The sequence below is a fragment of the Olea europaea genome, unplaced genomic scaffold, assembly GCF_002742605.1.
Source record: "Olea europaea var. sylvestris unplaced genomic scaffold, O_europaea_v1 scaffold372, whole genome shotgun sequence".
NCBI classification, from domain to species: Eukaryota; Viridiplantae; Streptophyta; class Magnoliopsida; order Lamiales; family Oleaceae; genus Olea; species Olea europaea.
In genome coordinates, this window is record NW_019256525.1 from 331,413 (window position 1) to 347,177 (window position 15,765).

General features: G+C 36.7%; 1 protein-coding gene across 7 annotated transcripts; it reads left to right on the forward strand.

Moving 5' to 3' along the window:
• The first annotated feature begins 647 nt into the window (after nt 1–647).
• LOC111386761 lies at nt 648–2,948 on the forward strand. Of its 7 annotated transcripts, none has more exons than XR_002701312.1 (6): nt 648–1,395; nt 1,483–1,548; nt 1,664–1,713; nt 1,909–1,974; nt 2,316–2,352; nt 2,521–2,948. XR_002701312.1 is itself a non-coding variant. In XM_023011227.1 (4 exons), exons 1-3 carry the CDS (start codon nt 835–837, stop codon nt 1,673–1,675), a joined length of 639 nt encoding a protein of 212 aa, XP_022866995.1. In that variant the 5' UTR covers nt 648–834; the 3' UTR covers nt 1,676–1,713; nt 1,899–2,948. The 7 variants fall into 7 exon arrangements, 2 of the variants coding, with proteins under 2 accessions (XP_022866995.1, XP_022866994.1); XR_002701314.1 differs by having other exon boundaries at nt 2,594–2,948; XR_002701310.1 differs by having other exon boundaries at nt 2,316–2,948.
• The last annotated feature ends 12,817 nt before the right edge of the window (nt 2,949–15,765 follow it).

Below are 15,765 nucleotides of genomic sequence, written 5' to 3' on the forward strand. Positions count from 1 at the left end.
GAATGCGCGACATCGATATCCAATAAATTCGCTCAAGTGACAATGTGGCCAATTTATTCACAAAAGTATTGTCAATATTTACATTCAAGAAATTAGTTTATGAGATTGGAATGTGTCGAACTTAAAGATTTTCAGTGATCAACATCAGGTGAAAAAGCTGTACTCTTTTTCCTTCGCTTAGGTTTTATCTCATTGAATTTTCCTAGTAAGGTTTTAATGAGACAATATTTATTTTTAGTACTTCAAAATAACTGTACTATTTTTCATTTGTTTGCTTTTTTCCCCATTGAATTTTTATCAAACAAGTGTTAACGAGACATATATTTTGTAATGTGTCATTCAGGGGGGAGTGTTGTAAAAATATAAGTTTATTAAGATTTATAGGTAAATTACAATTATATTTCTATAGCCCTAGAGATTATTACCGTTGTTTTCCCGATTCTGCCTTATAAATACGGGACTTTGATTCTTAATAAAATATATACAAATCTATCGACTTCATTGTTTTCTTCTTCTCTTCTCTTTTATAACAATTTTAAATAAAATCATCTATTTTTTGTTTTTTGTAACCCTATAACCAAACATACTCTAAAACCTCCACCTCCGTACATTCCCTACATCACCATATATGCGTAGCGTGACCTCTCGGACTCTCTCTTTGATCTATTCTACTCCCTCGCAACCTCTGTTTCATTCCCTCGTTCTCTTCCTTCTCTCTCTATGAAAACATCTCCCCGCACTCGTTCTTCTTTCTTTTAAAATTTTCAGATATCATAGCAGAATTTCTTAAACTGATAAAGAAACGGCTGAAGTGTTCATGTGGTAGTGCTTCTGATGGAGACGGCGCCCATAAAATCAAAGCCATTGCATAACTTCTCTTTGCCCCAACTCAAGTGGGCCCACAAGAACTCCACCTCACAATACCACCGGGTACGCCGCCACGATTCCCCTGACAACCGCCAACCAATCCCTGATACCTACTCTGAGATTCGAGTCGTTAAGACTGGAACAGAGCAGCTCCATAGTATTCCGAAAAGCCCGCCTCAAATGGGTGTGGTTTGTGCCGAGGAGGAGAATTGGGGGTGCAAGGAATGGTATTTGCGGCCGAGGAAGGAGGTCAAAGCGGCTGCGGCCAAGAAAGAAACATCGGTTGAAAATAGCAGAATCAATAGCACTACTAGTGCTTTAAAATCGAGTAGACTGAGGGGATGGGCGGAAGGAGGGGAGCCGAGTGGGGGATTGGGTATGGGCTTTGGTGTGGAGAGGAAGGAGAAGATGAAGATTTGGATTTCATTGTCAAGGGAGGAGATCGATGATGATGTTTACGCTTTAACTGGTTCAAAACCCGCTCGAAGACCCAAGAAGAGGTCCAAAAACATTCAGAAACAACTCGATGTATGTCAGTTAAACACTTAAAAACCAATGTTTTGTTTTCTCTTCTCTGTGTTTGGTGGAAAATATTTCATTTGTGTTGTTTTGCAGGGTGTGTTTCCTGGATTGTATTTGGTGGGGCTTACGGCTGACTCATACAGGGTTCATGATGCTCTGGTAAGGAATTTTTCCATTTATGACCATGATTAATTCTTTGTATATCTCGATTAAATAATCAATTTCTTGTGGGTTGATTTCAAAATTTGACAATTTTGGCTTTTATTTCTTGCAGAGGTACATGTAATAAGGTAGATGAAGCCAATTCTTGATCCTTTGGTTAAGGTAGGTGCCCACCCTTCCTAATTCCTTTTCAATTCCTACAGTGTGCATATGTTAGTGTGCAAGCAGCGTTCTTCTTCGCCTGCTTGCACGCGTGCTAATCTGCCTGCACTTAAGTTCGAGTTTCTCAAGTTCCGTTTTGAGTGTATATTTTGCTGGATGTTATGTAACCTGGACCTGTTTGATAATCTGATGTAGAGGTGGATTCAATGCTGAGATGGAGGCTGGAAGAATCTGGTGTGGTTCACCAACACCTCGGTTGAGGTATAATAGTACTGAATTATGTAATCAATGCTTTGGATGCTTTCGAAATAGGTAGATAGCCTCTAGAATATTTCTTTTTATTTTTATTTTTATTTTTAGGGGTTTAAAACATTTATTGTCTCCCAAGATGTAAGCAGTGAATGTTAGTACAAATGGGTATGCTTGGATTACCTTTTCTCTTGATGCAATAGCCTAGTTTCTTTCTTTAAAGGGATTGGATTATTTTCTGAATCGCATTTAAGATGTAAACAGTGAATGTTTGCATGAATGAATAGATTTGGATTGTCTTTGATATGATTCAATATCCTAGTTTTGTTTCTTTTCTTTTTTTGTTGTTTCAGGAATTGGATTATCTCGATCATGTTTAAGATGTAAAAGGTGAATGTTTGCAAAAATGAATAAAATTTGATTATCTTCGTTATGGTTTAATGTTCTAGTTTTGCTTTTTAGGAGTTTGATTATCTTATTAATTGTGTTTGAGATGTAAATAGTGAACAATTGCATTGGATGAACTACTAGGTTTTGATTATGTTTGTTATGATGCAGTGTCCTAGTATTGCTTTTAACGGAATTTGTGGTTTTGATTTTGGGGAAAAAATGATCTTAACGTGACTCACAGGCTTCCCAAATGTGCTCGATGGAAGGCCCCATACATGTAGATATTTGAGAAATATTAACGGAGCCTCTTCTTGCTTCCTGTCTTGGGATGAATTACACCAAGACCTGGTCAAGGTTGGAATTTGTCCACTGTATCTTTTTTGTGAGCAGTGGAATTTTATTCTTCTTAAGTTTTGCACTGTATTTGACAACTTAGCGTCGAGCTACATTTACAAAATTCTGCACATTTTTATTGTGTAATTTAAGGATGAGTGTGCATTGTTGCTAATATTGTGGATATGAAATGTGCCTAGTTAGGAAGTTAAAACACGTTGATGAACAGGAAAATGAATAATCTGAAATGTGAAGTTTTTAAACTGTTTTCTTTTTTAAAATGTTAATGTATTTTTAATTACTTTTACTAATTGAATATCTCGCTTCCTTGTTTGCGTGTTTGAAGTAAGTTTGTTAAGTTAAAAAATGATGGGGCATCATACGGATTGAACTACTATAGACTAATAGTAATGGTAAGGAAAATGCGCAAGTTGTTGGAAGACGGAACGATGGAGAAGTTGGAGGACATGGAGTTGATTATCATACATTAACTGTAATGGCGTGCTTGGTAAGGTGGACTTCATAGTACTAGATAGTATTAAAGACAGAACAAATGTTAAAACCTTTTGTATTATTATAGTTGGAGTGTAGCTTCAATACCTTGAAGAGGTTAAATCATGACATGAAAATACTGGTTCATCTTAACTAAACTGAGCTATTGTTCGAGTGTGCCTGGTTTCTAAGAGTCTGGATTAGAAAATGATTTAAATTAATTTATTTTACTTAATAAAGAAACTCAGCTGTCATTACACAGTGCTGATTAACGTCCACTTGTGCATTATTTTCGTACTTGCTTCCAGAGTTTTATGTTCTTTATGATCCGTGTTGGTTTGACTGTGCTTAAAACATGAAAGTTATTTTTCTAGAATGTATGCCAAGTCTTGTTTTACTTTTAAGCACAACCATACATGCTCTAACTTTAGGCAGTCAGGATGACTCAACTGACCTCAATCGAGCGTTTATCTCAAATTCTGATAAATTTTATTTTGTCATAATGACTTGCTGCTTCGAGAAAGTTGAGGTTCTCGTAATTTCCTTATTTTCTTCATATGGATGGAAAACCTTTTTATAGATGTCTGCTTAATGCTAAAACTTATTCTCGTTGTCTTGGATCCAATTTTTACAAAAATATAGTGTTCATCAGCTTTTCTTAGCTGCTCCTTTTTGGCGCTGAAATTTTTGGGCCTTTCCATGAATCTGCTATCTGATCATTTCTTGGGCAGCGAATTAGATTTTAGCTTCTTTTTTCCTTACTTGCAAGTTTTAAGTGCTATCCAATCCTCCCTTAACATGTGCCATAAATCAATTCTCTTGTGGTACTGCCACTAAGCATCATTCCTTGATCAAAATGTATCTCAACAAAATATAGATAATGAACTAAGACAAATTAAAGTTAACAAAACAACAATTTTTTGGGAATTTCATATGAGTAAATTAGAAGATAGGCTTCATTGAAGGGAACAGTTTGAGAAATATTCTAAATCAGAAAAAGGAAAAAAAGTATTGTTCGATTTGGTTTCAAGCAATGATTTTAATGGCATAAAAATAACATTTATCAAATTAGTGATGGCAAAATTACAATGCAAGTCCTAATAAATTAATCTCTAAAACAATGAAATAATACAAATTTAAACCGTAAATTGAATCTACAAAATTTCTTTCTAAATAGAGAGGAGATGTTTTTATAAACAAATATAATTATGTGCAATTACTAAATATATTTTCGTATAGGTTAAAAGATTAATTTATGAATGTTTTAGTGTTTGAATATTTACTTGAGATAGATTGTACAGTGTTGATAAAATCCTATTCCTTTAAGAATGCTCATGCTGTACAATTGATGTCTGTCGTCTTTTTATGTCAAGTGAATTTCAGCCTTGGGGGTTACTGGGCGTGGCCAAGATTTTTTGGTGGTATCATTTGATAATTTATTATCGAGTATTCTAACATAATTCTTTCGACTAAAAATGGGTTTGTTTCGATCCAAAGTTATTCAAATTAATAATTATACCCTTGTTTGTTTCCCTTTTTTTGCCCATTAAAATGAAAATTGTGACTGTTATCCATCATATCAAACCGTCATATTTAACTTTCTATCTCTTATGTAGGACACATAACGACTATGTTTTTCATTCTCATTCTTACGTTAATGTGGTTCAAACGGGGCCATATAGAATTTCAGGTACATCCTTATGTGTATATGTTTAGAAAAATTTTATACGTACATAATGCTATCCAGAATGTTTTACCTAATGCTAATGTGGCGATAATTTGAATTCAAAAAAACGTTCAATATGGTCAAAATATCTTCCACATGGTAAAAATCATTTGAAAACAAATCACAATCTCTATCTTTCAGACGGGATACTATTTAAAATTACCAAGTCAAAACACCAAATTTCCACATTGACCAACTTTTTTTTGCCATTCATCAAAAGGGTCTTTTGAAGAGTAAATGTCATTTATGTTCTTATTATGTGTTGTAATTACAAAAACATATCATTTGCCCAAAAGATAATAATACCCTCTTTAAAAAATTAATAAATCCAAACAATTCCAATTAAATCTCAAAACGAAATCACTTTCCTTATCAGATTTTTCAACACAATTAAAAAGAAATTTCCTTTTCCATCTGTTTGAACATTGAAATCTCAAAAAATTATCAAAGACTCAACAAAAAAATATTACTCACAGTCGATACTTGAAATTGGTAAGTATAAATACGTATGTTTAATTTCATTTTAGTTAAATCAATACATTGTTTGAATATTTAAATTTTATTTCAACATATAATTTTAGAAAAATGAAATATTACAGTTTTAAATAGATGTATAATTTATTTTTTTAGCAAAAATGAGGAAAAAAATTCATATGTGCGGATGCAAAATGTAGAAGACAACTGGCTAAAAACGTCTCCGGGCCGACTGTTTCATATTTATTTTCGTCGTTTTATTCTCATAATTACAATTTTTTTAATAAATGATGTTTCGTAATGCAGATATAGGATCAGCTGCTGTCCCGATTTGTTATTTTGATGAATTTGAAAATAATGACAATGATCAATGGGTGTGGAAATGGACGAGTGAAAGACATGGTTGTACTGTAATTGTAATCACATCCAGTACATAATATGCAGAAATGTACAATGAGATACAAAATTTGTTGAAAGTCGATCCCTCTGAGTACGCAATGAAATTGAGATTTCTAATGGGCGAGAATACATTCATTTCAATTCCACCTATAACGGTTACTCTTGAAGTTGAAATGAAGGTTTTAATTGAAATGAACAAAAAACGTGCGATTCCTATTTGCGTAACTTTGATGAAGAAGAATGTCCCCGAGAGTGAACAAAAAGATTTCGATGGAGGGGATCGTAATGTGAATGAGTTTTGGAATATAGTGAAAATAGTGCGTGATGATGTTGTAGCTGTTCCAGAAACAATTGCTCCTCACCATGATGTCACTGTTACACACAGAATTTGCTCGATAGTTCAAAACAACGAAAGAGATAATGACTTTACAAATGAGAATTTAATTGCTTTATCCCGTTTGAGACATGCGTCGAGTGGGAGCTCATAGGCTGGATCAAGTGCACGGTCCTCTAATTGTTCGCGTATAGTCCCCGATGATGAAGATTTGTATGTCGAGTAACTGTTTGACACGAAGAAAGATTTGCAGGAAGCTGTTTACTGGATTGCTTTGAAACACAATTTTGAGTTTAAAGTGAATAAATCAAACAAGTCGACTTACACAATTGTCTGCGTTGACGACAGTTACCTTTGGCGTTTGCGAGAAGCGAAAATGGACACGAATGAGTTCTTTGTGGTTCGTAAGTATGCATGGGAACATACTTGCAAAGTGAGTATTCGTCGAAATAATCACAGGCAAGCCCGATCATGGTTCATTGGTCGAGAAGTAAGGCACAAGTTTCAGGATCCACGAACAATCTACAGACCTTTGGACATTATTAATGACGTTCGTCGAGAGTACATGGTAGCCATGAGCAATCAGAAGGTTTGGAAGGCCAAAGAATACGCGTTGGAGGACTTGATGGGTTTGACCCAAGAGAGTTATGCTAAATTGACCAGGTATTAATTTCAATTGTTTATTTAATTATTTATCGAATCTTTATCTAGTTAATTTTTCAGTTTTTTAATATTGTTTATTTAATTATTTAAATTATGATTATTGTTTATTTAATTGGTCAGGTTTTGTTATAACATAGAAAGAATTAATACTGAATCAGCATTTTTTATTGAGAAGGATGATGAGAATCGCTTCAAGTATTTCTTTATGGCCCTTGGACAATGCGTTCGAGGATTCCGAAACGCAATGCGACCCTTAATTCTAGTCAACGGTACAACCCTCAAGGCGAGATACGAGGACAAGTTGATTATTGCTCGTGTCAAGATGCTAACATCCAAATTTACTCTCTTGCATTCGGCATAGTTGACGGAGAAAATGATTTGACAATGCGTTGATTTTTTACGAAGTTGAGGGAAGTAATTGGGGATGTTGAGAACCTTGCATTCGTAACCGACCGAGGACAGTCAATAATTAACGGTATCGCCGAAGTCTTTCCCGAGGCACATTATGGTTATTGTACGTACCATTTACAAGGAAATCTGAAAACCAAGTATCGAGGCAAGGGCATCGTTACATTGTTTAGGAGAGCTGCAGAGGCTTACAGTTTTCAAGAGTTCGAAAAGTTTATGGTTGAAATCGAAAATAAATGCTATGATACATGGGAGTATCTGACGGAGATGGGGATCGAATATTGGGCACGATCACATTTTTCAGGGAGTCGATATAATATAATGACGTCGAACAATGCGGAATCGCTCAATGCCTTATTTAAGAAGGATCGAGAGTTATCAATTCTCGCAATACTTGAGAACATTCGTGACAAGCTGCAACAGTGGTTTCATGATCGTCGTGAGGAATCACAGAGTTGCACAAGTGTGCTAACCTCGGCTCAGGAAGATAAACTTTTCAAGACTCTAGAGGTGGCAAGGAAGGTATATGTAGAACCACTATATCAGTTTCGCTTCTCCACGAAATGTGCACGTAATTTCGAATACATCGTCGACTTGAATGATAACACGTGCACGTGTAGACAGTTTCGGTTGGAGAGTTTTCCGTGTACACATGCAGTGGCGGTGGCTATGTATAGAGGAATTCCACCACACAATTTATGCAGTGCTTATTACACGACTGGTTATTGGAGAGCAGCATATGCCGAAACCATATTTCCTGTACCGAATGAAGCCGAGTGGAAAGTTCTTGATCACATTCTCTCATTGAATAACTTGTTGCCACTAGCAGTGAGCTCACGTACTCCTGGACGTACACGTACGTTTAGAATATCATCGATCAGAGAATTTTCCCAACCTCGTAAGTGCGGCAAGTGCGGTGCAACAGGACATACTAGAAGATTTTGTACAAGTCAGATCCCTCTGCATGACAACGTAACAGATGTATAATTGAAATTTATGTAACATTATTTATAACATTGATATTAATTATTCACGTATATTCTTAATGTTAATTATTAGATTTAGTTTTTTTATTTTAATATTTCATTAATTAGTTACGTAATATTTGAAGTTAATCATTTTTTAAAACTTAGTGCGTTTTCCACAATAGACCCAAATATTGTAAATATGTCATGAAACATTTAAATAAATACATAAACTAAAAAAAAAATTTAATATTAAAAAAATAATATATGTTTTACGATTGTTTCATAATTACAAATGAATTAATGAAATATACAATGTTTAAACGTTACAATATGTACAATTATTTTAAAGAAACACGGCTCAATATCTACGGATCACCATTAAATTCAAATAAATCACAAGTTAATTTATTTCTCCAATTTTGTATCCACACTTGGTTGATTGCGTCAACCTTCTGTGCTATACTAAAAAATTGTATGTACTTGATAGCGAATATGCCGCAATCACCCATACAATTACAAAATATTGTATTAGCATATTATTGTCTAACTAGAACGTAAGTTGTAAATTACAAAAATAAAATAATAAACACTTACGATATTTGCTGTCTTGTCGTCGTAGTGTCCGGCACGATGGCAAGTCTGTCCTGCACAGTAATGTTCGCTTGTCTAGCCAGCATGGGGACGATCACAGACACCGACTCCAGATTTTAATCGAGCTGACCTTGTATCAGGCATGAATGATCGGGATCATACACATACATAGTCGAGTCGACAAATACAATCTCTACTGCAATGTAGTGATAATTGACACACATCGGAATGTACAGATGCGTACAACTCTCCCATGGCTTTCCCCCGACACTCGGCCACATCCCTATGACCCACTTCATCATGTATGTAGGCACCGTGTACTTGCTACTCATAGCTTGTAGCGTCTGGTACTCAATATCAACGGCACGTATGAACTCAGTGTTCAATATGAGTCGGCCAGGAATGTTGAACGATCTTGGATGTCGTTCAGCTTGATCTCGTAGCAAATCCATGGCGAAGTCAATGTGCTGCACCAATTAAAAAATGAGTTATTTAATTTCATTAATGCAAAATGCAAAAATATGTATACGTAATAAATATCAATATTACTACTTCACTTACATCATCGGCGTGCCAAGCCCCCGAAGTTGTGATGTCCTGAAACCACTTGTAAGTATCCGAAATCGTCTTATGACCAATTCTGCGACTGACTCTGAAAAATAAGAAAAGAAATTGTTAAGTAAAAATATAGATGTGTCAGCATCTGCGTAATGTACTAATCCTTAACGAATAATACAAAAATTACGTCCGGCGAGTCTGGCGATTGATATGATACCCTCTCTGCCTCGGATACCCCCTCCTCCTCTGGTACCTCGAGTACCCTCTCCTCCTCCTACACCGTGACAACCTCCGCCTCAGGTACCCCCTCCTCCTCTGGCACCCTCTCGACCCCTTCCTCTTTCGACACCCTGACGACCTCCTCCTCCGGCACCCTCTCGACCTATGCCTAGGGTACCCCCTCCTCCTCTGGCACCCTCACGACCCCCTCCTCTCGTACCCTCCCGACCCCCTCCTCCTCCAACACCCTAATGACCTTCACCTTCGGCACTCTCTCAACCGTCGCCTCGGGTACCCCCTCCTCCTTCGGCACCATCTCGACCTCCGCCTCGGGTACCCCCTCCTCCTCCGGCACCCTCCCAACCCCGTCCTCCTCCGACACTCTGACGACCTCTACCTCCGACACCCTCCCGACCTCCGCCTCTGGTACCCCCTCTTCCTCCAACACCCTCCCGATCGATACCTTCCCGACCTCCTCCTTCGTCTCCATCGGGGCCTGATCCTCCATCTCCATCTCCATATCTATCGGGCTATCGAGATATGAAGCTAATGCATCATCCGATGCCCATAACGAGTCAACATACCCCGTCTGACCTCATCGACTCTGATAACCACCGGTCCCTCTGTCACCCCCTCCATCCTGATAGCCACCTGTTCCTCCGCCACCCCCTCTATCCCGATACTCACCAGTCCCACGCAGGCCTACTATGTCGCCCCGTATCGCTACGACCTCAGCATAAAGGTCTGCTAAACCGACTTGTACCTTCCCGACATCACGTCGTAAGTCAGCTACTTCGCCTCGTAAGCCAGCTACATCGCCTCTGATCTCCATCATAAGTCGGAACATATCATCGATGGAAGCACTCCGACTACATGCAGCTGATCCACGTGGGAGGTGTCCGGACGTAGGAGACGGTGATCTCATGCAGGGAGGTGACACTCTCGACGGAGGTGATCGCATGTAGAGAGGGGACACCCTCGACAGAGGCGATAGTCGATGGCGCTCCTAAAAAAAGAAACATTACAAGTCAATAACTTAATTAAATTTTTTTAACAATAATCAATATATTATATTCAATTAACATATCGTGTCCCGATCGATGATGGACTCAGGCCTCTCTCGAGCAGCACGATCTGTCAACAACTCACGGATATAAGTCTGATCCTCCTCCTCGATCGATGGTGTCAGCTCAGTGAGGACTTCAAGCTGACATATTGACATTTCATCGAATTACTGACCACGTATCCAATTTCGAAAATGACTTACAACAGAAAACGCAAATATATAATACGTACATCAGGATCGTCTAGGATAACTGATAGCTATTTTGTAAGGGGCTTGTCTTGTGCTAGCCAGCGGTGCATCCGAGGGATGCATGTATTCCCTATCCTCGCATACCGACCAGCCAGGATGGAAACAGTCTTGTAGACCCATATCTGCAACAATTACGATTATTATATGTACAATTTAATAAAAAAATGGATAACACATTATATTAAACATTTACCTGCAAAGCTAACGGCAAACCATATACATCGTATTTACGCTCCGCCCTATCTCCCCTAGGCATTGAATGCCCCCTCCTGAAGACGTGTAAAGTATCGCAAAAACATCTCTCCCCCCACGGATAGCTGTTGAACGTATCTATGTCATCAACAACTTGCAAATAAAAAACATCAATCGGCGTCTTCCTGTGATGATACCTCAGTACGCTCTCTAGTATAAATACCATCCCCTACTTCAACTTGTCGGACATTTGGTCGCATCCCTTGAATGCATCTCCTAACTGCGCCAGTGTCACTGTCGTGTGCCCATTAAAATAATCATTCAGCAGCCTCTTGTCTGTCGAAATACTGGCCTTCGCTGCCTCTTCGCCCGTACATGGGGACAGATTGCCACAAAAAACATACAATTTTTCAAAAATGCCGTTGACCACTGTTTAAAAAAATTTAAAAATTTGTAAAAACCTTAAAAACATTAAAAATCGAAAATTGCCCTTGACATTTCACACTCGCAAACCGACGTCTAGACTTTGGAGAAAGAAGGGCTTGAAGAAAAAACAAGGAAATCGACGAGTTTTTCTTGGGAGGAGACCGACCGGCTGTTAACAGAAGCGAAGAAAGTAAGTTTTGCATAATTTCCCCCCCATTAATATATGTTAAAGGTTTATTTTGTTGGAAATAGTGGTAGATATCTTTGTAGAATATGTAAAATTAGTAAAAATAAAGTTTTCTTAAAGTTTGTTGCCGGAAATCATCGGAAATGGCGATCTCCAGGCGACGGCGTCTGTTGTTGAAGAAGACGGTTGTGCCATCTGTTAACAGACGACTGTCTGTAGAATAATTTTTTATTTTAATTTTTTTTATCATTTAAATAATTATTTAATTATTATTTAAATGATAAAAGAAAAATATAAATAATGAATATTTGTTAATAATCAAAATACACAATTAAAATCTAATTACAGATTAATTGAACGAAATTTCTAACATTTGAAATAAATAATTAAATATTTACGTTTACTTGTTCAATAATAATTTAAATAATCAAATAATTTAAATGAACAATTGAAATGAAAAACCATTGGAATAAATAATTAATTTCTCACAAAAATAAACAATGAACATTTAAATAATAATTAAATGATTATTTAAATGATAAATAAATAAATGTTATTAATCAAAATACGAAATTAAAATTTAACCGATACAAATATCTAACATTTGAATTAAATAATTATGTTTTCTTGTTCAATAAATAATTTAAATAATTTTTCCATATAAGTAATTAAAACAAATAATTTAAATGAACAATTGAAACAAATAATGAAAAACAATTGGAATAAATAATTAATTGAAATGCACAAAAATAAATAATGAACATTTAAATAATAATTACATGATTATTTAAATGATAAATGAATAAATGCTAATATTGAAAATATTAATTAATGTTTAATTGAAATAAATTTCTAACATTTGAAATGAATAATTAAATATTTACCTTTACTTGTTCAATAAATAATTTAAACAATCGATTCATCTAAGTAATTAAATCAAATAATTTAAATGAACAATTGAAACTAATGAAATGAAAAATAATTGGAGAAAAATAATCAAAGTAATTAAAATGTAGATAAACAATTGAAATAAATATCTAACATTTAAAATAAATAATTAAATATTCGCTTAATAATTAAAATAAATATTGAATAAACAACTAAAGAAAAATAAAAAAAATAATTACATATTTACGTTTAAATGTTCGATAAATAATTTAAAGAAAATAATTAAATATACATATTTGCGTTTGCTCTTGTTCAATAAATAATGTAAATAATCGATCAATATAAGTAATTAAATCAAATAATTTAAATGAACAATTGAAATAATGAAATGAAAAATAATTGGATAAAAATAATCAAAGTAATTAAAATGTAGATAAACAATTGAAATAAATATCTAACATTTAAAATAAATAATTAAATATTCGCTTAATAATTAAAATAAATATTGAATAAACAACTAAAGAAAAATATAAAAAATAATTACATATTTACGTTTAAATGTTCGATAAATAATTTAAAGAAAATAATTAAATATACAATTATAATAAATAATTAAAATTAAGCATTCAACAAACAATTAAAATAAACGTTAAATAAACAAATAAACAATCAAAATAAATAATTTAGATAAACAATTGAAATAAATAATTAACATTTAAATAAAGATAAACAATTTAAATAAGTAAGAAATATAAATTTTCAAAATATTTTATATGTAATTAAATATAAATAATCAAATTTAATTAAATAAAGAATTGAAATAAATTTCTAACATGGATTAAAATAAACTATGAAATAAATAATTTTATAAAAATTAGTTTCTCCCTTTTTTATAAGTTATTGTGTGTAATTTTTAATATTTTTTTTATTAGCTGTTATTTCGTGCGTATATTACCTCCAGTTCGGTTAGTTTAATTTTGTGACATTATGTTTCAAATGTTGTAACAATTGACATTTTGCATGATGGACTACCATTTGGACGCAGCCTTGAGACATGTTCTTAGCAAAGTTACAGCAGTGTTCGATTAACTGGACGAGGAGCACGCAGAGATATTACGTCGATCCTGCCTATGGCCCTTGTATTCACTGCGATCTGTACAGTTCTCTGGACAGTTCATTGATTCATTACTGTGTCGACTGCTTAAGCCAGTTGACGGAGATGCCCTCCATTTTGATTTGGGGGGCAAGGTTGCTACATTTTCTATATTTGAGTTTGCCCTCATCACTGGATTGAGATGTACGGGCGAAGAGGCAGCGAAGGCCAGTATTTCGACAAACAAGAGGCTGCTAATGATTATTTTAATGGGCACATGACAGTGACATTGACGCAGTTAGGAGATACATTCAGGGGATGCGACCAGATGTCCGACAAGTTGAAGTTGGGGAGGGTGTTTATACTAGAGATCGTACTGAGGTGTCATCACAGGAAGAAGTCGATTGGCCTTTTTTATTTGCAAGTTGTTGATTACATCGATACGTTCAACAGCTATCCGTGGAGGGAGAGATGCTTTTGCGATACTTTACACGTTTTCAGGAGGGGATATTCAATGCCTAGGGGAGATAGGTTGGAGCATAAGTACGATATATATGACCTGCCGTTAGCTTTGCAGGTAAATGTTTAACATAATGTGTTATCCATTTTTTTATTAAATTGTACATATAATAATCGTAATTGATGCAGATATGGGTCTACGAAATTGTTCCCATCCTAGCTGGTCGGTATGCGAAGAGAGGGGATACATGTATCCCTCGGATGCACCGCTGACGAGCACAAGACAAGCCCTTTGCAAAACATCTATCAGTTATCCTAGACGATCCTGAGGTACATATTATATATTTGCGCTTTCCGTTGTATGTCATTTTCGAAGCTGGATACGTGGTCAGTAATTCGATGAAATGTCAATATGTCAGTTTGAAGTCCTCACTGAGTGGATACCATCGATCGAGGAGGAGGATCAAACTTATATCCGTGAGTTGTTGACAGATCGTGCTGCTCGAGAGAGGCCTGAGTCCATCGTCGATCGGGACACGGTATGTTAATTGAATATAATATGTTGATTATCGTTAAATTTTTTTAATTAAGTTATTGATTTGTAATGTTTCTTTGTTTAGGAGCGCCGTCGACTATCGCCTTCACCGAGGGTGTTACATTCCCTGAGGATGTTGCCTCCGTCGAGGGTGTCACCTCCGTCAAGAGTGTCACCTTCCTGCATGAGATCACCGTCTCCTGCATCCGGACACCTCCCACGTGGACCAGCTGTTCGTAGTTAGAGTGCTTCCATCGATGATATGTTCCAACTTATGATGGAGATCAAAGGCGATGTAGCTGGCTTACAAGGCGAAGTAGCTAACTTACGACGTGATGTCGGGATGGTACATGTCGGTTTAGCAGACGTTTATGCTGAGGTCGTAGCGATACAGGGCGACATAGTAGGCCTGCATGGGACTGGCGAGTATCGGGATGTAGGGGGTGGCGGAGGGACAGGCAGCTATCAGGACGGAAGGGGTGACAGAGGGACAGGTGGCTATCGGGACGGAGGGGGTGACGAAGGGGCCGGTGGTTATCAGGGTCGAGGAGGTCAGACGGGGTATGTTGACTTGTTGTGGGCATCGGATAATACATTAGCTTCATATCTCGATGGCCTGATAGATATGGAGATGGAGATGGAGGATCAGGCCCCGATGGAGACGGAGGAAGAGGTCGGGAGGGTGTTGGAGGTGGAGGGGGTACCAGAGCCGGAGGTCGGGAGGGTGCCGGAGGTGGAGGTCGTCAGGGTGTCGGAGGATGAGGGGGTCGGGAGGGTGCCAGAGGAGGAGGTCGTGAGGGTGCCGGCGGAAAAGGGGGTACCCGAGGCGGAGGTCGAGAGGGTGCCGGAGGAGGAGGTCATTGGGGTGTTGGAGGAGGAGGGGGTCGGGAGGGTGCCAGAGGAGGGGGATACCCGAGGCGGAGGTCGCCAAGTGGAAAGTGTTTGAGGCGGAGTGGAAATCACTTATGCCCGGGTAAGTATTGTATTATTCGTTAAGAATTAGTACATTACGCAGATGCTAACACATCTATATTTTTATTTAACAATTTATTTTCTTATTTTTCAGAGTCAGTCGCAGGATTGTTCATAAGACGATTTTGGACGCTTACAAGTGGTTTCACGACATCACAACTTCGGGGGCTTGGCATGCCGA